This window comes from Paramisgurnus dabryanus, chromosome 8, assembly GCF_030506205.2.
Source record: "Paramisgurnus dabryanus chromosome 8, PD_genome_1.1, whole genome shotgun sequence".
Lineage (NCBI taxonomy): Eukaryota > Metazoa > Chordata > Actinopteri > Cypriniformes > Cobitidae > Paramisgurnus > Paramisgurnus dabryanus.
The window spans coordinates 42,409,598-42,434,695 of NC_133344.1; the positions used below are offsets into that span (position 1 = coordinate 42,409,598).

General features: G+C 35.2%; 1 protein-coding gene across 1 annotated transcript in view; it reads right to left on the reverse strand.

The window, feature by feature from the left end:
• Window positions 1-1,912: 1,912 nt before the first annotated feature.
• The window catches only part of arrb1 (arrestin, beta 1), a 40,961-nt gene continuing 17,775 nt past the window's right edge, over window positions 1,913-25,098 (reverse strand). Inside the window, exons 4-18 of the mRNA XM_065281852.2 lie at window positions 12,603-12,633; window positions 10,826-10,886; window positions 10,609-10,653; window positions 9,860-10,056; window positions 9,710-9,769; window positions 9,544-9,611; window positions 7,534-7,669; window positions 6,705-6,789; window positions 6,540-6,612; window positions 6,323-6,460; window positions 6,158-6,241; window positions 5,838-5,861; window positions 5,345-5,415; window positions 4,560-4,611; window positions 1,913-3,565 (exon numbers count right to left, since the gene is read on the reverse strand). Of these exons, the coding sequence (XP_065137924.1) occupies window positions 3,454-3,565; window positions 4,560-4,611; window positions 5,345-5,415; window positions 5,838-5,861; window positions 6,158-6,241; window positions 6,323-6,460; window positions 6,540-6,612; window positions 6,705-6,789; window positions 7,534-7,669; window positions 9,544-9,611; window positions 9,710-9,769; window positions 9,860-10,056; window positions 10,609-10,653; window positions 10,826-10,886; window positions 12,603-12,633 (1,237 nt within the window). The 3' untranslated portion in view covers window positions 1,913-3,453. The remainder of the gene's footprint in view (window positions 3,566-4,559; window positions 4,612-5,344; window positions 5,416-5,837; window positions 5,862-6,157; window positions 6,242-6,322; window positions 6,461-6,539; window positions 6,613-6,704; window positions 6,790-7,533; window positions 7,670-9,543; window positions 9,612-9,709; window positions 9,770-9,859; window positions 10,057-10,608; window positions 10,654-10,825; window positions 10,887-12,602; window positions 12,634-25,098) is intronic.

Here is a 25,098-nt window from a genome sequence, read left to right on the forward strand (position 1 = left end):
GCATGGTTTGGTTTGGATAATGTGAGTGCGCCCCTATAGGTAATAGCTGCTACCTATAATGCTAAAATATACAATGACTGAGGAAGCCTGGTGACGAGTCCATAGCAACCAAATGTGTTGAATTTGTTATACCCACGGTGCTTTGTTGAATGGTCTCAATGTTTCAGTGTTATATTTCATGTGAACACTAGTTAACGTTAGATGAGTAGTAACTGCAGTAAGTTTTGCTTTATATTGGCCTCGTACACACTGCAAACTTTCGGGAGTGACAACCGCATTTAAATGTGGGAGTGAATTCCCCTAAATGTTTGTTTCATGTCTGTACAGAACAAGACTCACTCTTAAAAATATGATGATTGACACAGAGATAACCATAGCAATGTTCTGCCATCTCGCATGCTTATCACTCACAGCTCTGACGAAAATAATTTAACAGCGTTATGTTTGCAACCTCCGTCATGTTCAGTTGGGTTATGTACACATTATGCAGAGTTTCTGGAAATGTGGTTGTCACTACCTGCAATTTGCAGGAGTTAATTAGGTTGTAGAATGCGGTTGTTATCCAGTAAATTACTGAACTGTGTGTGTACAGAACAGGATTAAGGAATAAAAGGTGAAGTGATTACCAAATTAATATGCAGTGTGTACGGGACCATTGTGTTTCCACAAGAATGTTAGGGAGTAAATCTACTGAAATGGCCACCATACGAGTGTGATGTGTAAACGTGCGCATACATTCAAGATTCCTTCTGCTGCGCCACTGGCTACCGTCATTGGACCTGATGATGGATCTTGATGATCCCCTTGATGACTTTGAAACCATGAATTCCGCTGTCTACCAAAAATCCTTAAGGACAATGAGTGGCCATCTGTTTGTGACCTCAAGCTGAAGCAAACTTGGGTTCTGCAACAGGACAATGACCCAAAACACACCAGCAAGTCCACCTCTGAATGGCTGAAGAAAACAAAATAAAGACTTTGGAGTGGCCTATTCAAAGTCCTGACCTCAATCCTATTGAGATGCTGTGGCATGATCTTAGAAAAGCAATTTATGCTCAAAAATCCTCCAATGTGGTTGAATTACAACAATTCTGCAAAGATGAGTTGCCCAAAATTACTCCACAGCACTGTAACAGACTCATTGCAAGTTATGATTGCAGTTGTTGCTGCCCAACTGGTTAGTTTAGGTGGCAAAAACTTTTTCACACAGGGCCATGTAGTTTTGGATTTTGTTTTCCCTTAACTCTTTCCCCGCCAGCGTTTTTTTTAAAAGTTGCCAGCTAGTGCCAGCATTTTTCATGATTTTCACAAAAGTTTAATGCCTTCCAGAAAATGTTCTTCTTTAAATATTTAAACATACAATATATCAGATGAAAGAACAGACCCTCTGCTTTCAAACAAAAATTAAACCTTCATTAGTTCTCTTTTTATCACCTCTCAAATATGGTTAGGTTTCTTCAAAAACACCCAATTTTGAGCAAAGCTGAGATAATTAAATTTTTGTGAAGGACTTTTAAATGAGATCATATGCAGAGCGATCGTTAAAACATACACAGAGTTATTTTTCACGTAAAGGATTACTTCCAGGTTGTAGAAGTGCACCACTGACTGATTCCAAAGCAGATGAACAAAATGGAGTCCCATGTGCATACATGTTTTTAATTCCTCATGTTTGAAATAACAATGTGAAAACATGACCTCTGACCCTTTTCCATGACTTTTCCAGAATTTCATCATTACTGGAATTATCAATTGTTCAAGACCATCAGCTGTTGGTGAATATATTCTTAAATTCTCTCATTGAGAAAGCATGTAGCCCATGAAATTTAGTCTGGTAATTAAAAAGTGAGCTATTTTCAGAAAGAAAAAAATAACAATTCAGAAAACATTTGAGCAAAAATCATTTTCAAGTAAAATTTTAAATGAATGCGTACTGACACATCTAATGTTTATTCAATATATACAAATACATATATCATAAAAAAGAGACAAAGACTTTGTTATATACTGTAAACAACAATGTATATTTAATATATTGTCATTTAAAATTCATCAATGCCATTCTAATATCAATAACATTTTTCTTGCAAATAACCAATGTTTATTCATCTATTCTTTAATCATTTATTAAATTTATTAATTGAAATGAAAATTATAACGATTGAATTGATTGGTCCGTCAATTTTTGTGTTTTCTTTTCCTTTTCTCCATCTTTCCTTCATTCTTTCTTAAGAAATATTTCATTCGCAAAACATACAAATGATTGATGTTTCATGCAGTAAGTCAAGGCCTCATTCATATAGAAAGCAGATCACCTTTGTAATGTTAAAACGGGTATACATTTCCAATAACCTGTAATCTGATTTGTGTGGTTGTCTCTTGCTTAAGAGATTTACCGGAAAGAGTTCAGACAAGTATTTGATTCTCCATAGAGGACATCCACTATACACACATTTACTTCGTTCGGAATATAGAGATGACTGGAATGTGCTCGGTTGAGAAGCTTTAATTATGTAAAAATATCCTATAGCAATATATAGACCCTTAAAGATATATAGGTATGATTAAAAATTACACTATATGATTTCATAGAAACCCATTTTTATAAATGATTAAAGATTGTACACAGAAAAAAATAAGTGCCATAAATGGTTATCGAATTGTGATTCCTGTTATCAGTATGATTTTTGAAGATTTTTGGCGCTGTATATAAAAAATCATACGCTGGGAAGATGTCTAGAGATCAGTTCTAGTATTAACACATGGGCAAATTAAAGCAAACAGCTTATTTTTGATATGACAGTTTAAAAAACTGTTACCTTGTACATAAAAAATTTCAGGTAACCCAACTGTGTGCTTAATATTCAAATGAACCCTTTTTGTCAAAAATATGATTTAACCTGACTAAATCAATCTGAGTACTGAGAAATACATCTGTAAGATAGCACATTTTCACCTCAATGGTGCTAAACACTCAGTGAGATATGAATAATAAAGATTAATACATTTGGCAGCTTTTACAATAAAAATACTTAATCCAGTTCTTCTTACAGTCAAAGAAATGTCATACATTAAATATATGGTTTCAGTTACTTCTTTGTCCTAATTAAAGGAAGAATCTATAAAACAAAGCAACAACAAAGGCATGCTAGCACTGACGTTTGCTTTAGCTATGATGAACTGCCTTCGCCACAACCTCACGTATCAGAGGCACTCAGTGGTGGCCCTTTCAACTAAAACCTCACCTTCTAATCACTTCCACGTGACATTTTTCTACACCTAAGTTTTATTTTACACCCTTGCAGGATGGAAGAGACGAATGTGAACAAGTACACAACAACGGCACCACTGTGTTTGTGTGTGTGCGTGTGTTAAAGGGTGTCCCACTTTAACCCAGGTTATTTAAAAAGGGTCTCTCGTATCTCATGACACAGGAAACGCTCTGTGTTTCATCTATCTGTCATTCAGCTTGGGGGAATCTGCACCCTCGTCATCTTCGTCTTTGTCGTCTTTTGCCCCGATCAGCCGTTGTCGAGCAAAATCCTCAAAGATGATGTCATCATCACTAGGGACAACACAAAGTCTTCACAATTTTTACCCAAAAAGCACATATGTTTTAAGCATATTTGTCTATAATTGACAAAAAGAAGTTTATAATTGATTTAATAAAAATGCTTCTGAATAAGATTTGAAGTACATACAACTAAATAAATTAAGACGTACTCTCGTTGTTTTCATTATTACACTAACAGTACATAAGGCATGTAAGTAATCTATTGTAATAAAAACTAAACATGTAATAAATTAATAATGCCTAACTGGATTTTCCACCGTGATATTGGCATATGAATTTTCTGTTTGATGCAATGCTTTGACCGCTAGGTGTCAGTAAATGATTCAGTTAAAGGAATATTCCATTTTCTTAAAAGAAAAATCCAGATAATTTACTCACCACCATGTCATCCAAAATGTTGATGTCTTTCTTTGTTCAGTCGAGAAAAAAATATATTTTTTGAGGAAAACATTGCAGGATTTTTCTCATTTTAATGGACTTTAATAGACACCAACAATTAACACTTAAATTAACACGTTTCAAAGGACTATAAACTATCCCAAACGAGGCATAAGGGTCTTATCTAGCAAAACGATTGTCATTTTTGACAATAAAAATAACAAATATACACTTTTAAAGCACAACTTCTCGTCCAGATCATGGTGGTGAGTAAATTATCTGGATTTTTCTTTTAAGAAAATGAAATATTCCTTTAACTGCAAATACAACATGAACCAAATTATTGAGTGCACTTTTAACTGCATTATGGTCATGAAGTCAAAATTGAATGTGATGTGAAAAACATAATAGCTTACATATAAAAACATATATTAACCATTTGTACTTAGATTTCCCCATTCAACAACAAAGAAATAAACGGCATGAACAAGTTATTTTATGAGCTAGTTGGTTTTTAGTGAACAATTTTCAGAATCAGTCGAGTCGAGTGACTTACAATGCATGAAATGTTTTCATAGAAATATATGGAAAAAGAATGTGCACTTACTTTGTGTCAAATTCAATGAGGTTTGTGTCAATGGGGGCATCATTGTCTGGAGCTAAATGTTGGAGAAAGAATATTAAATTATGATCCTTGATTTGTTTTAGATTTCTGATTTTAAATACACTTTAAAATTGACTGAAAAAATATATCAGTTATTAATTAATTTTATTTGTTTTTTATTTTATTGTTATTGTTAATTTTATGTTGTGCTATTTTTTATTGAAGAATTAGCAGAAATGTACAAACTTATTTAATTATCACAAAACATTAAAGGGATATTCTGGGAATTTTTCTATTTCATTTAAATTATATTTAATTTAGCAGTAATCTGGAACAAAGTTACATTGCTTTCAAAGTTTAGCCACAGGATAAAAAATGGGTTAACATGACACTAATGTTATCAAACCCTTACTGATTACTTGTAATTGTTTGTCATTATTTCTTATTTTACAGTGCAAAACCTGTTAACCCAGTAACCATCATACTTGCATGGATACCAGAAAGAGTCTGTGCGCATGCGCCAACAGGAATTTATTTTTGGTAACCAGAAGTCTCTGACAAAATAACACACAGTTTTGCTGTATATGTTCTGAACCCAGAACCTTCCTTTAATGTTTCGGTATAAGTAACATTCGTAAAACTTAAGGTTATTCTATTGTACATAGATCTGCAATGTGTATATTATAGTTGTTATTATATAATCTTAGTATATGAAACTAAAGATCATAGCTTTAAACTAATTCACCAAAACCATATGGAAGCAGATAAACAGTCATTCTGGCACACACCATCTCTGTAGATTGATTCCTCCAAAGGTTTGGGATGCATTAATGTAAAGGGGAGTTCAACAGCAACGTCACTGGAAATAAAAACACAGAAAATGAAAGTAAAGCATCCTGAAGATGAACATCCACATAAACTATGATAAAATTAGCCCATAGCTTAATTCCACTTTTCCAGATGTTAACAGTGGACTGGTCTGGTAATCAGTTATATAAATTGTGTAAAAGAGAATTTTATAGGAATGTGCAAAAGTGAATAATTTACTCTAACATTACTAAAAAATAGTAAAAATGTATTTAAAATGCAGAGTATTAACAACATATAATATAAAGGGGTTTTACCATGGTAAACAAAAGGGTAAAAGTGTGTGTTGTGTGGTGCAAACCTTCAATTCTCAGTCAATAAAAAATTATCCCAAAAATGGTTTCAAAGTCTTAATCATTTACACACACAAACACACATATAAGAAATTCTGGTAGGAAAACATAACAATTAGACCTTGAGGCAAGATCTCCCAGCAGCCTGAAAAAAAAAGAAGACATTATCGTATTATATTATAAAGATTGGGGCACTGTGAGAAAAAAAACGATGCGGCTTATGAAATGAATAAGGCATAAAAAAATTTTTTCAACAGCTGCACTGATAATGATTCATACTTTTATTACTGCTAAAAAGAATGTAAGCGCTGACTGTCACTGCCACTTTCCCATGGCTAATGTGTTTTATTTGTTTTCATTGTTTCTCCTCAACTTTATAACAACTTTAACTTTATAAAATGTATTCTAGCATCATGCAAGATGATCTAAATACAAACATACCCTCCGCGAGACACCACCAGCTTCACTTTAACTTTATAAGACACAATTATGCCCAGAATTTCCTTATTGGCTCCTTCTCTCAACCTGGTAAAGAAAGGGCAAAGAAGATGAATTTGGAAACCTCACTATCAGACAATGCAGATGAAGAGGTTGTATTGTACTTACAATGTGCTCGAGGCTAAATTTGTGTCTTCATGTTTGAGTTTGCCATCCAAAGCCAAGCCACGTTTCTCTCGGTTGTTGGCCAGGAATGGGGTAAGAGTGTATACTTTACAAAATGTAGCACTGGGAGCCACAATATCGCTAGAAAGCAGAAAGTAATTAGTCAAACTTCAGGTTGTGTTCTTATACTGCAGAAGTATTAAATGTGTAGTATGCATACTCTGATTCCTCTGTCGCCACGGGGCACTTGTACTGGGCAGTGTTGAAGAGGCAAATATCCGCATATTGACGCACTGCAATGTTCGATAACAGAAGTAAGTGTTAGAAAGCCTAAAAGTTTTTTTTAATGAATACTAAATGCAAGTTAATTTGAATTGTGAATGACCTGAAATCTTCATTTTTTTTACAGTCTTGTTTGTGTTGTTTGTCACGTGGACGTTGACACTGATAGGTTCACCATGATAGTATATCTAGAAAATTATGCAAAAAAAAAAAACAATTGTAACATATAAACAATCTTGCTCTGATAACAAATATATCTATTTTTGACAAATTAATCATTGTAGACTATTTTATTTACCTGTTTTAATTTTTGTAATTGCTTTGTTTGCTTAATCAAATAAGGGATTAAAGCCTATGTAATATGTATGTGGGCTTCTCTGTTTTTATTATTGCATACAAACATGTTTTTTGATAATTTGATAATGTCATTCATTTTTATTTACATTAAGGTTTCAATGAACTTAAAAATAAATAACTTCAGTCTCAGCAGAACATTTGAAGAAAGCTTGAGGCCAATATATATATATATATATATATATATATATATATATATATATATATATATATATATATATATATATATATATATATGATAGATAGATAGATACATTTTTTTTAAAGTTTTTGTAGAGCTTGTCCTTTTTGAGATTTTACCAAATATTTAAAACAGAAAAACCCCAAAACTCTTTTACCCCAGGCAGGCCAAAATATGTTTGATAAATATACACATACAAACCCCATTTTTTTGCCAATCTGGAAGTATTGCAGTACCCTGGTCTGCCGCTAGGGGCCCCCACAAGCACAAAAGTGAAACTGTTGTTGTAATGTCCTACTTTTACCACTAGATGTTACCATAAGCTGTCATAACAACTCTACTGACTCTGCATTATTAATACAATCTTATAACTATCTGAAAAGCCAAACAGTCCTACCTCTTTGTCAAGGGAGGCTTCCAAGTGTAAAGGTTTGTCTGACATGAGAAACTGTCTCGTGGTCTCAGCCATTGGCTGTGGGCCCGGCTTCTCTGGAGCATACTGCACTTTTCTGATGACAAGACGTACTGAATTCCTGTAGAGGGCACCAGAATGAAAGATATATATTTACAGAAGTGAGAGATACCATTTAACTCATTCCTGCCAGCCTTTTTTTTTAAGTGGGCCTGCCAGCAAGTTTAACAAAATGCCTTCCAGGGAAATTTTTCTTTATATATAAACATACAATATATCAAATGAAAGAACAGACCATCTTTATTTGTTCTCTTTTATCACCTCTCATATGTGTTTCTTAAGAAATACCACATTTTGAGCAAAAAGCTGAAATAATTTCATTTTAGTAAAGGACTTTTGTTAGAGATCCGATTCAGAACGATGATCAAAACATACACAGAGTTTACAAATGTTGTTGAATTAGTTAATGCTTCAGTTTTTTATAAAGGACGCCACCTAATGGATAATAGCGGAATTATAGATTACTGTAAAAACTCGTCAGGGAAGCAAAAGCTCACTGTATAAGGAGTATGGCATCCTCTCAGGCCCTTCTATCTGGGGCCTCTTTGCAAGATGTATGTGGTCCACGCCGCATAAGGTACTACAGCTTAAACCTCTCTTCTTTACCTGGTAACCAGGTTCTTATGTCCTGATCTGTTCAAAACCATCTTCACAATGGGATAGACAAAAATCTAGTGGGCATTGTTCCCCAAAGTGTCATTCCATGATGCAGCGTCAAGTTGCCTCAAAAAGGAACTTGGTTACAACTGTAACTTCGGTTCTCTAAGATTAGGGCTGCATCTCATTGCCATAACTCCTTGGGCCTGTAGCGTTCGCTTCATTTTCTAAGTATGCGTTCACAAAAATACGCACTGACAAGGACGAGCTCGAAGGGAGGTTGCTCGGTGGTAGTGTGGGAGGGGCATGAAAATTGTAAACATTCTAAATCATCTCAATCCTCCAGAGTTGCCGACCGCAGCTTTAATTCATTAAATTAAATCATAAAATGTAAATAAAAAATAAAAATCTAAAAATCTAAATAAAATGCTTCTTTAAGGGATTAAAAAGGGTCTTCAGCTGTTGTAGCCCATCCACTTCAAGGTTGTGCGTGTTGTGGCTTCACAAATGCTTTGCTGCATACCTCGGTTGTAACTAGTGGTTATTTCAGTCAAAGTTGCTCTTCTATCATCTTGAATCAGTCGGCCCATTCTCCTCTGACCTCTAGCATCAACAAGGCATTTTCGGCCACAGGACTGCCGCATGTTTTCCCTTTTCACACCATTCTTTGTAAACTCTAGAAATGGTTGTGCGTGAAAATCCCAGTAACTGAGCAGAATTACTCAGACCGGCCCGTCTGGCAACAACAACCATGCCACGCTCAAAATTGCTTAAATCACCTTTCTTTCTTATTCTGACATTCAGTTTGGAGTTCAGGAGATTGTCTTGACCAGGACCACACCCCTAAATGCATTAAAGCCATGTGATTGGTTGATTAGATAATTGCATTAATGAGAAATTGAACAGGTGTTCCTAATAATCCTTTGGGTGAGTGTATATTTACTTGACTTATAAAGTATTCCTCTATCCTGGTAAACAAACTACTCATTATAATCCTGAACTAAATTTAACACCCAGACAAAAAAAATTATTCATAAAATTACTGATGGGTGGAGCATATGACAACACATAACCATTTAGAATATTTAAATAATATGTATTGGTCAATCATGGCAGTATTAGTTAGTAGTTAGTAAAATATATCTCTCTGAAAACCATTCACAACACTATGCTAATGTCACGTGTCACAGATTGGTCTCTAGTCTTCTTTTTACATAATAAAATAAGATAAACTAAAGTTAATTATTGTGTGCAATATGCATAGTAATGTGCTGTTAACCAGACATTTTTTAAAAATACAAATATTTAAACATCACACAAGATAGTGAAAGATTGTACCTTTTGTGAATTTTTTCTTCAACATTTTCTGCACAGAAAGCTTTGACTTCAAAGTCGACTCCGCAAGCCTTAGTAGATGAGAAAAAATTGTTGCAAAATGAATTTTGCAAGTCCCATCAGAGCTTTCAAATCTTATATCTTATAAAATTATTTGACAGAAAAATACCTTCCCTGTATCTTCTGGTCCTGGCTGTAATGTTACAGAACAGGGTAAATTCGGCGGAATCTGTGAATAAAATTATCAATGATTAAAATGGAAGCATCATTAAAAAAGGGAACAAATTTTGTCTGTGCAAAGGAAAATAAGAAGTTTCACCTCAAAGGTAAAGGGATAGGCATGCTCTCCAAGTTTCTTTATCAGTCGCTCTTGAAGACGTGTTAAGCTCTTTTTATCATCAGGCACCGGAGGAAATGCTTGAATGTTGGCCACAAAGAGGTCTTTGCGAAATGTCAACCCGAGAACATCCAAGTCCTCGCGCCCATAGCGAAAGGCACATGTCAGTGTCACAAAAACTGTGAATGAAAGACAGATTCAAGGGCCACTAGTCAGGTTAGTTTTATATATTGCAGTGGGTCAACTCACTGCTTCACAGGGATGGGAAGTACTACTCCTAATACGTATTTAAAATACCAAATACTATTTTGTATACTGTATACTACTATAAAATGACAACTAATATAGTCTTAAAACAATATACAATGTTCTTTTATTAGGAAAACTTTGATTAACTTTTTTGATCCACTTTGAATGTTGACTAGTGCCTTTTAGCCTAATGATAATATTTCACCAATTTCACATGTATGTTGTGTATTTTAACATACAAAGTGATTTCAAAAGCATTTAAGCTCATCTCTGCTTAAAGTCTCTGCACTTTAATAGCTCTAAAGTAAAATTATAACCAAAATACTGTATACTGTACTTGTATAATACCGTGTGTGAATTGCTTAGTCTATATTAAAATCAATTACTTTTAATTCTACACTCTTGGCAAATTTGAACACCTTTTGTGTTATTGATTATAAGTTTTTTTTAAAGGGTGCTATAATGCTACATTGTCTCCTCACCTTTTCTCTCCTTTAAGTACTCTGGATCAATTAAAACCACACCATCTGCAAAAGTAGATAAATTATGATACAGTGCAATCCTGCTCTGTTGGGAAATAGTTGTTAGTAAAAAGCAGTCAATTAATGGCAAAATGTCATCTTCATTTAGATTCAGTGGTTAGTGAATGATCCATAATCTTGTACCCAGTAAGTAGGAACAGTGTATAATTTTGCTTACCAACAGGCTCTACAAGGTCCACATGGTCAACAAAATCCCTCTTACCAAGGTACACAGTTAACTGAAAAGCAAAACAAAACAACAACTCCTTAGAAAAAAAATGCAGGGCAGTTTTTCATATTGCAACCAGCGAGGCAGGTGTCCTGTCAATAAAATATGTGAGGGCTCTTTTCCTGTTAACTGTCATATTAGCAGAAACTTTGAAAAGTGGGGCTTGCTTTGACTTTGATCAAGGGTAAGGTGCACAAACACACAAGCAACTTTAAACTTCTGTCACCAAAACCGAAGGCCCGCCTATCCCCTCATTAGACAGACAATGAAAAAACTTTTTGACGTTGGCCGCTTTGCCGCTCAGAGCAAACCCTGGGTTTAGGGTTAGGTATGAGGGTAGGATTAGGATGAAAACAGCGGTTCTGGCTCAATGGGAAACAATATGTCCTAAATCCCGTGAGATGGGATAAATTTGATTTCGCGACAGTTCGCCATCTGCTGTATTGTTTTAACATCTCGTGGTTCTGTGTGATTGGGACAACATCAAGTTACGCCCCTGCTTTAATTTACGCCCCATCCCGTTACACAGAGTGCAGACAGACTCATCTCAGAACCACCGGTTTGTTAACAGAATCCATTAAACTCTATGTTGATTTTTTTAAGCAAACCCTATTGAAAAAGACCAGCATAAGCTGGAAGCTGGTTTTAGCTGGTTTAAAGTGGCACTAGCTGGTCCTCCCAGTCTGGCAAAGCTGGGTCATGCTGGTGGGTCAGCTGGTCTTCCAGCTAGACCAGCTTAAAAAGTGACCAAAACACAGATAGACCAGCTTGCTACAACAGCTAAAACCAAGCTGGGAGACCAGTTCACGCTGGTCTTAGCTGGATTTTTCAGTAGGGAAGTCCTCAAAGTGCAAGGAAGACCATTGAAATGACCATGTTTACATTCAAACTTGGGTGTCTTGAATCTAAATACAACTAGAATGAGGCATTATCAAGATTTATTCAAGATGTCAAAAACAACCCTTTTTGTAGGGTTGCAAATAAAGATTGGTAGGTAGTCGGTAGGCTATGTTAATAAAAAGATGAAGATTACTAAACTGATGGCCCAATAAAAACTTTATACTCTATAGCCTGTGATGATAACATGAAACATGACAGGTATCATATTAACCACATTAATATTCTAAACATATTAAAATAATTAATTATTAGATTAAAATCCTTCCTGTGTGTACGTAGACATATTTATCTTTCATACACTTTAATTAAAGGCAATGATTTTGAGTTGTGTTCAATCGTATTGTTGTCCATTTCCGAAATGCTTTCCTCATTACAACACTACACTAAGTGGTGGCATTTGTGTATAAGTTTATATAATGGTTGTGTTGTTAAAGCCTTTCCCAGCTTTGCGGAAGGCTGGGTGCACTTGCTGAGTCACATGGCCCTCTTTCATATTCGCCCCACGCCCGCTTCCTGCTCAAGGACTGTTGCGGCGCACCACAGGCCTCCCTGCTAATGATCAACATATAGACGTATGGCTTATATGCCCACCACCACATAATCATTGTGAGATGAGTTCTCATCAGTGTGGCTGACTGTGTCATTAGCCTTCCATCAAATCGCATTTAGGAACAAGAGATACTTTGCTGTTCGATGTTTGCGGTTATTCAGTCATAATCAATATAACAGACAAAGCAGAGAAAAATTACTGACAGAAAACCTTTGCAGTATCAGGTTAGAAAATTACTGACACGTTATCGATAGACATAAAGGAGATACAAATTACCTTTCCATTCGGACTTGCTTTCTTGAACACCCTGTGAAAAAAGAAAAATGATGGTAAGTTTCAAATAGGTACAGCTAGAGAGTACCTTCCTGTAGTTGTGGGTGCTATGAGCGTTTTTTTTTTTGTAAAATACATGGTCAAGACAAGTGGTCAGTATACTGTATATTACTATACCAAAGCAACTACTGTAAAATAATACATTTATGCAATGTGTTTTTTGCTGTTTATTTAGATTACAGCTTCAAATAGTCACCCAAATCCTCTTTCGATCCATATAAAAAAGTTTAACAGGTATGAAGCTGGATCATGTTATTTTTAAACCAATCACAAAACTAGCCAATCAGAAATTGTGAATTTGCTTATTTAGGTTTGTTGACATTGGGTTGACTGACATGCTTACAAATGATAGGGTTTTGGAGAGAGGCTGTGTGATCAAATTGAGCAAAATGGATAAAGGTTAACATTGTGGTTCGCTTGCATCATCTATAATTCAAACATCATGACAATGAGTGCGCTTACATGCACAGAATAAGCGGATAACTATCAAAAATCTGCTTATTATAGAAAACTGTTTTCATGCAAATCAATAAACCGGCCATGCAGAAAACTGCGCTTACACGGGATTTGGACATTTGACAGGCTTCTCGCAAACAGTAATCTCACTACCTATAGTATGTCTAGTACTTTAAAACGCTGTCAGGAAATCTGTCTGAAGCTATACTGTTGTATCTTTTCTGATTTCTGCAGAACCTGTAAATGTAACACAAACTGTTCGTTTTGCAGTTTCTCTGCATGAGTCAGGCGCAGACTTTTATGCGTTACTTTGCTTACTTCGCTTGTAAAAGATAAAGGCCACAAATGTGAGACATACGTAAATAAACAAAACTGCGAGAAGGTGTTTTTATGCAACATGAAATCGGGCTAATGAGCAAAAAACTATCTTTGCCGATTGGTTTTTTCTTAAGCAGTTAATGGGCTTGAACTGTTTTAAGTAAACCGTTTAACATGTTTACATTACCTTAAATCTTATCAGTTTATTTAGCATAATCGGCATATATATCCACCAAACCCACATGCAACTTTTTTAACATTATAGTTGGACATTCTGTGACTGTTCCATCCAATTAAATAAGTTAGGGTTAATAAAAGTTTGTTTTTCAATATTTTTGGGGAATTTGGCATTTTTAAGTATAGTTTAAAGTATACAGGTATGCATATTTTTGTATAGTCCATTTTAAGTTTTGGGCAAATAACATTTAGAAAAACTGAAAATAATCTTGAAGTGGTCTCTTAGTATTTTCGCAGCTGTGTTAATATTTTTTCTATACCAATATTTTTATAAGCATAAAGCGGCAAAAGAGTAACACAAAGGCCACATTAGCTGTAATAATTATCTCTGAACCCTTACCGGTTTACTGGTTGAAGGAACAGGCTAAACAGACCATTCATTTTCCTGATTGGCTCATTTTTACTCTGACTGCCTGCCTCAGTGGCACAGAAATAAAAACAAATCTGTTAGCACCACATCTACAATTAAGTCCATTATTTTCACAGACAGGACCTTTCAGCAAACAACAAATTGAGTTGTAAATCAGATGATGATTTGATGGGCACATTTTTTGTATTGCAATGCCAGGCTGTTTGGTTGTGTTGATCTATTACAAAATGTGTTCTTTGTTTTTGTTTGTTCTCAGAAATAAAAGCCTTTAATTTGTTGTGTTATTCTGTAAATAAGTCTTGCTAGTCCATTCAAATGATGCATCAAAATGGAAATGTTAAATATTAAACAGATATTTCATTCATGACACTGGAGATAAAGTGAAGCACATTGCATTCCAGTGCGGTGTACTCTGTTATTTGCTGTTACGAATGCATTTATTGACAATAATGTATTTGTTGTCCAACAAAACCAAAACAAACAAAAAACAAGTGAGGACAAAATATTAATAGCTAATAAAACTGTCAATTTATGCTTTGTTTTCCTATGCATTTTTAAATGTTACAATAAAACCCATATTTCCTCAATCGCTGTAGTTTTTTTAAAATAAATACCTTAATCAAGTTTAATGTTTTGTACCCTACTTGCAATATTTTAATAGTTAAGGGACAATCCACTACAGGTTGAAAAGGATTTTAATTCACAGTGTGTAAGTGAAAAACCATGTAATTTATTAAAATCCTTCATAAAGCGGTTGGTTCCAGTCTTTAATTCTAAATGGCCAATAGCGGTGTTTTATTTACAATAAAACAGCTATGGCCGCTGCCCCCAATGATTGTGTATCACTGCACAGCATCCTTGGCAATGTAAACATATAGGCTATGAAACATCCTGTTGCTGTTCACAGTCAATCAATGACATTTTTTTCCCAGCTGAAGGAAGGCATTTAGTGATTTTACTTCATCAAAGTTGCGTTGAGACATATTTTTATGCTTTAATATTTGTATTGTGTGGTAACTGTTTCAGCAAATAAACAGTACTTGAGGCTTACTACGGTTACCAATAGCAAATTAATTTACAATGGTGATCAAACCAAACTGGAACTACCTGTGCATTTAACAGTTGTTGCACATCTTTGGGTCAATTAAACATGGTATTACCCAAGGGGGCATTTTGGCCAATACTGTTCAAGCATATTCATTTACTTAGCATATTCGCATATTTATTATATTCCAAAGGTATTTGTTAGGTCAGTGTCTTGCACTTGCAGATTTTGTGACCAATGTTTGCATGAGGCTGGTGAAGTTTCATGGTGTCTTTTCAGTCTGGAGCCCTATGTCATAATAGCCCACAGCCATGTTTGTTCTAGTTAAAGGGACCCTAATAAAATTAGCCAGCTTTCCTCTCTGTTAAGTCCTAATGCTCCCATAAATTAGCCATGGTGTCTCCACAAATCCCGCCGGGAACCAGCATATCCTCTCAGCTTTACGTCCTTATTAGAGGAGTGTCCTCATTAACACACATTATGGTTTCAGAGGAAGCATTTTGGTACAATAAAGCAGAAAGCACCCAGTGATGGAGATTTTACAGGCAGTTAGCAAAAAGTCTATTACTATGAGCGTAAACCATTATCTTCCTCCTAAAAACACATTTTGTGGGATGGTTTGATTTTTTTGTACAAAACATAGCTGGAATTGAAAACAATAATTAGCTTTTTGGGTGAACTCAATTCACTCACACAACAATGAAATATAACACAATTCTTTCTATTTTTTTTAATGAAGCACATCATTTCTGGTAAAGGTGGGTGCAGTCATCCCTACAGCATTAGTTATAGACCCTTTTACAGCTCACGTGATCAAATAGCCTGCGCGCGCATTTGGGCAACGGAAGTGGTGTTATTCCCCATTGGTTCTAACGTGGTAGCAACTCAGAAAGTTTATTAAAACGGTTTCTCAACATCAAAATGTCCCGTTGTTGCGTTTGGTTGCACTAATATAATATACTAATATACGTATATATGTATCTGGCAACTTTATTTTTGGCCATCTGCTAACGTCTTTTATCCACTCCACTATAGTACACGGATCTGGTAGCTGTGTTGAAAATGTTGATAAAGTCATTTTTTTAAAAATAACTTACTGTTTGTGTTGCTTCACTGTTGATTCTTACGATACTTCCGTTGCCTAAATGCGCGCGCATACGCTGCCACGTCATCATTGTGTACAAACAGTAAAAGGGTCTATATTAGGATATTTAAGAAGTTTTTACAAACATACCTTACAAAAAAAAAACTGGTTTGCATCTTGGGACAAAGCAATGGCACTGATATACGTAATGTAACAAAAGTGAGTTTGATCTTCTCAAAGGACAATACTATAGAAATGATATTTGGATGTTTTAGAGTAGTCAATGTACTCCTTGTATAGCAGTATAGATTTACTGTCCTCTGAAAATAACTTACATACAGCCATTAATGTCAAAATAGCTGGCAACAAAAGTGAGTAGACCCTAAGTGATAATAGATGTATATCGTTTAACCATGCAAACCCACATATCCTATTCATCATCTTCATATGACAAATTTGTATATCTTGTATTAGAGCACTTAAAATCTGGTGCTTAGCACAATTCCAACTACTGGATGTTGAACATGGCACCTCATGGCACAAAACTCTCTGAGGATTTGAGAATTAGAATTGTTGCTCTCACAAAGATGGCCTAGGCTATAAGAGGATCAGTAACACCCTGAAACAGAGTTACACAGCACTGCAACAATTCGGTTTGATTAGCTATATCAATCTGATCCTTTCAAGCATAATGCATGCCAAAGCTTTCTGTATCTTGTATTTCACCATAAATGTACTGCTTCAGCATTTTATTCACGATGTGGAGGCAAAGAACCAACTCATGTATAAAAAAATTCTTTATAAATCTGTTGTTTTATACCCCTAAGTCATGTATTTAAAAATTCAGAGCCTGCAAATGTCCAAAAATCAGCATTAAATTCAAAATGGCTGACTTCCTGTTGGGTGGAGCTAATGACTGTAATTTTGAAAGTTGTCTGGTTTGATGAGAATAATAAACCCTAAACACTTTTGTCAACCCCAAATGATGATTGCTTAACAAAATATATGGATTGGCTGTACACATGAAACCCCAAGGGTGACATTTTCAGATTTATCCAACCTGGAACAACGATTTTTATGTATACAGCTAAAGCCGTCTCCGTGTGGACAGGCTCAATCTGAAGATCAAAATATTTAAGAAACACAAATATAAACTATTACTACCTGTACATTTAACAATACATTCTTTATTACAAATATCCTAAAGATAGTACTACTGTTAGTAGGCTACTGGCTGTTTGTAATAGTTAAAGATGTCAGGTACATTTGTAATATTCTTTGATTGAGGCATTTGATTAAGGCAGTTGCAGACTAGGGGCCCTATTTTAACGATCTGAAACGCAAGTGCGAAGCGCAACGCGCAAGTGAGTTTGTGGGCGGATCTTGGGCGCTGTTGCTATTTTCCCGGCGGGCGAAATAACTCTTGCGCCGGGTGCAAATCAATAAGGGGTTGGTCTGAAGTAGGTTCATTATTCATAGGTGTGGTTTGGGCGTAACGTCAAATAAACCAATCAGAACGCTATCCAACATTCCCTTTAAACGCAAGGGCGCAAGTTCCATGGCGGGTTGCTATTATTATGACGGATTTACCAGGCGCACGCCAGGAGCGGTTCACAGCCGAGGAGACCGACGTTCTTGTAAATTCCAAGCTTGCCAGCATAAATCGGGCACGCCGTGTAACGGGAGGTGGATCTGCCTCTACACAGACGCCAGCAGAGGACATCGCTGCGTCCACCCTCACCGCTGAAAAGGTTTGGGGGCTTTGAAATCGGACCCAAGAAACGCAAGCAAGGTCCAACCCCAAAGTACTCTTACAAATCAAGTTCATATACATTAAGGTTTCTTATGAAAACATTTTAATTATTATTTACATAAAATAAACGTAATACAGCCACACAACAAACTTATGAAAATATTTTAATCGTTATTTGCATGAGAATTTTTTAACGCAGCCACACAATAAATAAAAACTATCACCACAATGCTCACCACTATGATTTCCCTTATCTCGTGTATTAATATTTTTTAGTGTAACAATTTATGATTTGCAAAAATAACTGTTGCATCTGTGTAGATTAGATAAGCAAAGTGTATCGCATTGTGCACGCTATACATTATGGTCAAGCATGCGCCCTTAAAATAGCATAATGAACAACGTGCAACGCGCCACTGACTTTAAACTTTTTTTTCTGGTCAGTGGCGCAATTGTTTTTGAAACTGCAAAATAGCATCAGGGATGGTTTGCGCTGGAACACGCCTCCTTTTTTGCGCTGAACCGCCCAGGGAGCGCAAGTTCATTCCCTAGTTTGCCGACGTGCGTCTGTGGAGGGAAAAACCCACTGTGCGCCGGTGCAAAATACGAATGATACATGCGTCACTGACAAAGTCAATTGCGCTGGCTGCAAGATAGGCCCTAGTGGTTGGATAGTCGGGCTTCCCTACTGATAAATCCAGCTACGACCAACATAAGCATTTTAGCTGGTCTCCCAGCTTGGTTTTAGCTGGTTTTGCTAGTGTAGCAAGCTGGTCTAGCTGTGTTTTGGTCATTTTTGAAGCTGGTCTAGCTGGACTTAGCTGGTCAGGCTGGAAGACCAGCTGACCCACCAACATGACCAGCTTTGTCAGACTGGGAGGACCAGCGTAAACCAGCTACCAGCTTATGCTGGTTTTAGCTGGATTTTTCTGTAGGGATGTAACCCAAAGATCGCCAGTTTGTGTCTCATTGCTGACAGGTTGCGACTGTGGTGCCCTTGAGCAAGGCATGTTAACCCCTTTTTTACACTGCTCTCCGCGCCTCTTTGCGAAATACAGGCCTTGTCTACTTTTTGATGCATCAAAGTCTCATCAAAGTCACGTTGTAAATATAAAAAAAAAGTCAAAGGTCCTGACAATTTTAAACACCCCAGCAGACTCCTCTATTTTACATTACTATATCCTATTGTTCAGAGGCACTGTATGTGAAATATTGATGCATAATTGAGGATGTAATTTAGATAACTACACAAAAATCTTTTATCCTTTTCCTTCATAACTGAAATTTTAAATGTATTAACTTTGTTGTCTACATCACAACAAAATAGGATGTAGCAAATAACACTTTGTAAACTAAATTAAACTGGACAAAGCATAGGCTAATCATTTAGCCAATTTATCCATGTTAGCAAACAGAAAAACCAAGTTGGACAGACAATCACATTGTCTGGCGACTCATGTTGCGTCGCTCCTAAAATGCTCCTTGTGTGAGTTGGCACCACGTGGAAGACGGAACAAAACCGCACCGCAGCTGTAACGCACCGGAGACACGTACAGTGTAAATAAGGGCTAACCCCAGTCCCTGCCCATTGCTCCGGGTGTTTGTGGGTGTGTGTGTGTGTGTCACTACTTACTGGGATGGGTTAAATGATAGGTCACATTTCGAGTATTGGTTAGTTCGAGTTGAGTAGTGTTTCTAATTTATGAATAGAAATGTACACTGTAAAAAGATTCCGTAGAAATTACAGTATTACTGGCACCTGGATGCCACTAACTTACTGTAAATTTACATTTATGTTATTTACTGACAACAGTTTCTTCAAAGTTAAATGAACATTAAACATTAAAAAGTCTTTGTATTACAGAATACACATTTTAAACAACAGCCTCATGCAAAGCATTCTGGGAACCAAAAATCCTTATCAACCTTTTTTAGTTTTTTTCCTTCAGATTTTGTTTCCCAGCATGCTTTGCTTGAGGCTGTTATTGTAGTTTTATTCTGTAAAGATAAAGACTTGCTAATGCTTAATTTTCATTTAATTTTGAACAAACTGTTGCAGGTAATTAACATAAATGTAAATCTACAGTAAGTTACTGTCATCCAGCTGCCAGTAATACTGTAATTTCTATGGAATCTTTTTACAGTGTAAAAATAAAAGTACAAAGTTCAAGTTTTTGTCTATTTTTGAACTTTGGTATTGTGCCCTTACATTTTTAAATACATTGTTTAATGTATACTCGCACTATACTTTTTGTATGTCGATAGTCAATGGATCCAAAAAAAATAAATGTAAGTCACTGTTAATGAAGTCCTTTTTATTTAAACTACCATGGTACAGCAGGCATCCCTTCACTACACCACAAAGTAATATACCCTTGTACCCAGTGAAAGACTTCTCTTTTATATAGTTGTCATGGCAATGAGTAATGGCTTTCATTATTTAGTTATTATATTGCCAGGCCATTCAGAGCTACACAATGGTGTCAATTGAACATTTAGCTTTCTGTTAACTACTGTTAAAAAGTGTGGCTACATACACTAAAATTATAAATAACACAGTATGCTTAGTGTGTGTTTATTTAAGACTGTGAAATATAAAGTAATTTCACTAGTTTCACCAGAACTTTTTAGCTAAAATAAACTCAGACTGGTTTCCTGAAAATGCTTTATATCTGCCATTGTTAGTGCACCTTTACACCTGGGAATGCATTAAAAGAGCCCCAGCCTTCATGTTCTTTGGAGAAATCAACTTACGAATGGCTCACCTCGGCTGAGATCAAATCAAGGATGCTAAATTTAAAACAATTACACATAATCAACACTCAAAGCTACCCAAACAATATTAATGCACTCATGGTTGGAAAGTTTGGACAGTGAACTGCCTTGCATTAAGTCAGTACTTTTAAAATATATATCGTTCCTTTGCAGGCACATAGAGACAAATGCTCAGCTGGCCTTTCTGGATTCTCCAGAGTCAAATAGCTTTTTCTAAGTGAAAGGCTCATACGATACACAGCTGTATGCACTCAGACAGCACAGTAATGGCAGATAGCAATTTTGATAATTTATGGCCATTTCAGCGAGAAGTATTTTGCTTTTTCACACCAGGCTTTCCGTCGCTGGATGATGAGATCAATAGGAAATGGCAAGGCTTTGGAATAAGGATTTATTCATGATGATGATGAGAAAAGAGATCAAACAGAAAGTGTGATTATGTTAATTATGTCCTATTCGTTTTCTAAAGACTAGTCAAGATAGTCTACACCTTTATTTGTTATCTTATATCTGGCTTTCTAAAATACACTTACACATGATCAAAATAAGAATGCATGCCATGTGCACCATCAGTTCTAGATGTATCATTCATGTAGACATAATTTATTCATTTTTGTTGCTTTCTAATAACTTCTGGTTGCTTTGACAAATTCAACCAGGAAGGAATTAAAAATTAATTATTGTATTAGCAGAGCACACAATGCTGTCATGCCATAAAGTCCTAAGTGATCTGGGAGAGGGGAAATTTGGTTTAGAAGACATTCCCATTACTCATATCCTTCAATAATCTCTTCATGTACTGGAAAAAAATATTTGCTGCCTTAACATTTTTAGTTGAATCAACTCAGAATTACAAGTAATTTTAAATTAGTATTATTTATCTTGATTAGAAATAAATAAGAGTTAGTTGACATGACTTGTAAATCTGAGTTGATTCAACTAAAAAATTTAAGGCAGCAAAGATTTTTTACAGTGTAAAAATGTGTGAGCTTGACACGCAAAGCCACACTGTACAACAAATGCAGCATAAAGTTAAAACAACTTGGTATTGCAAGTCAATACAACCTACTATTTATGTTTCGATAACAAAAAATTATATGCTGCATTTATTTTACAGTGCATAATACAAAGAACTGGAAAAAAGTTTTCTTTAATGTTATTATTTGAATGTATTAATGTCTTTCATTCGCATTAATGCGGCACATCTGTTAACACATTTGACACTGTTTTATACCTAATTTCATCTTTTTTTCTAATCATATAAATACTAAATTATGTTTTCTTGATAAACCTATAGCGAATGGGTCTGGGTGTACTGTATAGCCCACTGTAGACGTTTTACTAACTGTATTTTTGCAGCTTCTGTCAGTTATTAGTAGACTATTAGCCTGAATATAATTACATGTCAACTTTTAACCCTAAACCTTTCCCAAAGTTTTAACATTTAAATTCGTCTCAAGTGTTTCTTTTGCATTTTGCTGAAGCTTCTAAAACGGCACAAAACAGCAAAACATATGGGCAGTTTCCAGGACAGTGTATAAATTAATCCATGAATAGGCCATAGTTATATTATGATATTTAAGTAGCGTGTACTGTACAAACATAACTTACAAAAACAATACTAATGTGCATCTTCAGACAAAACAATGGCACTGATATATGTTAAAATTTCTTAGTAAAGATGCAAAATTAAAGCAGCTCAAACATAATCAGTCTTGGTTCCCTTTTGTTCAATATTTTTATGAATACAACTCGTATATTAGGCCAGAGTTATGGTTAGTCAGGAGGCTCAAACAAACAATTCAATGTTTTGATACTGTGTATTTAAAGGTGTCCTCTGAATGATTTGCTAAAGAAGCTCTTTAAGATAAATAAAGTTGACAACTCAAAAAGGCAATTTAAGGCAATTCATAGTGTCAATTTAGAATTTAAAGCAGAGAGAACTAAAAGCTTAAAGTTTGTTAATAATATAGTTAGCACTGGATTATGGGCATGCTCAATTCGAAGGTATTTAGTATGATGCCATTTCAGGTATATGTATTGCCCTGGAGCCACAGGAAATGATGCCAGGACAATGTAGATTTTACCACAAGAAAGCACAACTTTTCAGACACCTATACAGACATCTGATCTCAATATGGCATATTTTTTAGTATGGGATCGTGAAATCTTGCGAACAAGAACAAAGGTTATTCGAAAAAAAAAACGTAAATTTTTTTTGCATTATCTACAGATTTTTTATCTTATTCTTTTATAAGATTTAGCGATGTTTATATGTAGCCTAAAAACCTTTATGCCATTATTTATGCAGAAAGCTTTAAAAATGACCCCACTGGGAATACACATACAGAGGTTTACTTTATGTTATGTGTTAATGTGAAGATGTCACTAAGAATGTTTGCATGAAATGAATCTTGAGAGGCACTATAAGCTTCAGGAAGCTTTCAGCCTACAATGTACTTCTTTACTTCAGGTTTTAATAGCCAGGGAACATACAGTAAGTGACTGCAAAGTGTATGTATGAATTTTTAAATAAGTCCATGCAAAAGAAAAGCATGCATAAGCATCTTGATTTTACACTTAAACTATTATAAAAAGTTGATGATTTTAAATGACCTAGAACTACTCTTTTAATATAACTTGGGTAATATTTTTATTATTGTGAAACAGTTTGCTGTAAAGAAGCTATTATCAATTTATTATCCAAACCAGTTTGTCTTTTGCATGTTAGTGAGAGTGTTGGGCCACACAAAGTTTACACCCTAAATAGAGTGACAGTTCCATCATGTTTTGTTTTATTTTATTTAATTAGTTGAATATACTGACATCACTTATTCAACACGTTTGTTGTTCCAAAGCTGTATAACTTTCTTATTTCAGTGCCACATAAAAAATTAGCAGGGGAATTGAATGGTATTCCATATGGCTGCTATGATGGTCTAAACACAGTTAAAATGCTGTTATGATGACAAATGTCTTTCTCCCAACTAACAGAGAAAATTTCTAAGAACATTAATTGAAAGTTCCCAAAGTACAAAACGCCAACATACAGTAAAAAGTGTAAATTTTTCTTGGATGTGTGAATGTTAGATGTTGATTCTTTGGTTAATTTAAAGTCACTGTTATGGTGATCAGTGTTTGTTTTAGCTGGACTTTTGACCCTTAATATATAGCTTGTTAGTAATTAGTAATGCATTAGTTGTTAGTAATGCAATACCGTGTTGTTGATTAGTATCTGTTATACCACATGCTTTATTTTGATTGGTTGAGAAATGTTCCAGGGGTGTTAATTTTTTTTCTGTAAAACACACACCTAACCTGTCAAATGTCTTAAAATATAAGTGGAATAATTGACTCCGGTCATTTGAATTATTTGAAAATAATGCACACCCCTGTTGTAATGGCACTCCGCATTACCACCTTGGGTGTGCATTTTTTCCCGAACAATTCAACAGCCCATCGTCAATTATTCCTTACATAGTAAAGATCATTATTTACTGATTTAATGTGTTAATTCAGTGCTTACACAGATACAAATATATTTTTTGTCAGTAATCTGATACTACAGTATGAGATCTAGCACTCCCAGCAGTTTGCCATTCTGAACAATTTTAAAACTTTGCACATAAAAATTAACCGCTGTATAAATTATACACAAAAAAAAAAACATTAAGAATCAGAGTATCTCGACAAACTGATATGAGAGAGCTGCATATTATTATATACATTATTGACAGATAAATAGAATTTAATAGATGATGATCTCTAAACCATCATGTACACCACCACCATATAACTGCACCATTGTCTTTTCTTTACCATAGCAAATGTGTTTTAAACTTGCACAGTTATAGCAGCCAATGAAATAAAAAAGCTAACATCAAGGGGTTGGTTTTCTGGAGAGAGACTAACTTAAACCAGGACTAGACCTCAGCTTAATTAGGAAATCTAACTTGTTTTATGCCTTACTAAAAACATTCCTTGTGTGCATTTTAAAGCAAAACAAAGGGCACTTACGTATTTTAAGATATGTTCAGTGCAAGTTGTTTTCAGGTTAGACAGCTCTTACATTTAGGCCCTGTTTACATTAGAGCATTTGTGTTTTAAAATGGCATTTTAAAATGAAAACGATCCTCGTTTATACTGGCATTTTAAAAAGAATCTTCATCCACACTATACACGACCATTAATGCATGAAACATGACCAATCACGTAACTGGGCATGCGCATAAAAGTGTAAAATAACTTATTACTCTAATAATAGCTTACCTTTGCGCATTTATGCAGCCTAGGGGTGTGCGATATTGACAAAAATTCATACCTGGACCCTTTGCCGGTAACTAAAATCGTTAAACATAAAATGTGTTTGGGAAAGTCTTATATTGTTCTAGCCCCCCCCCC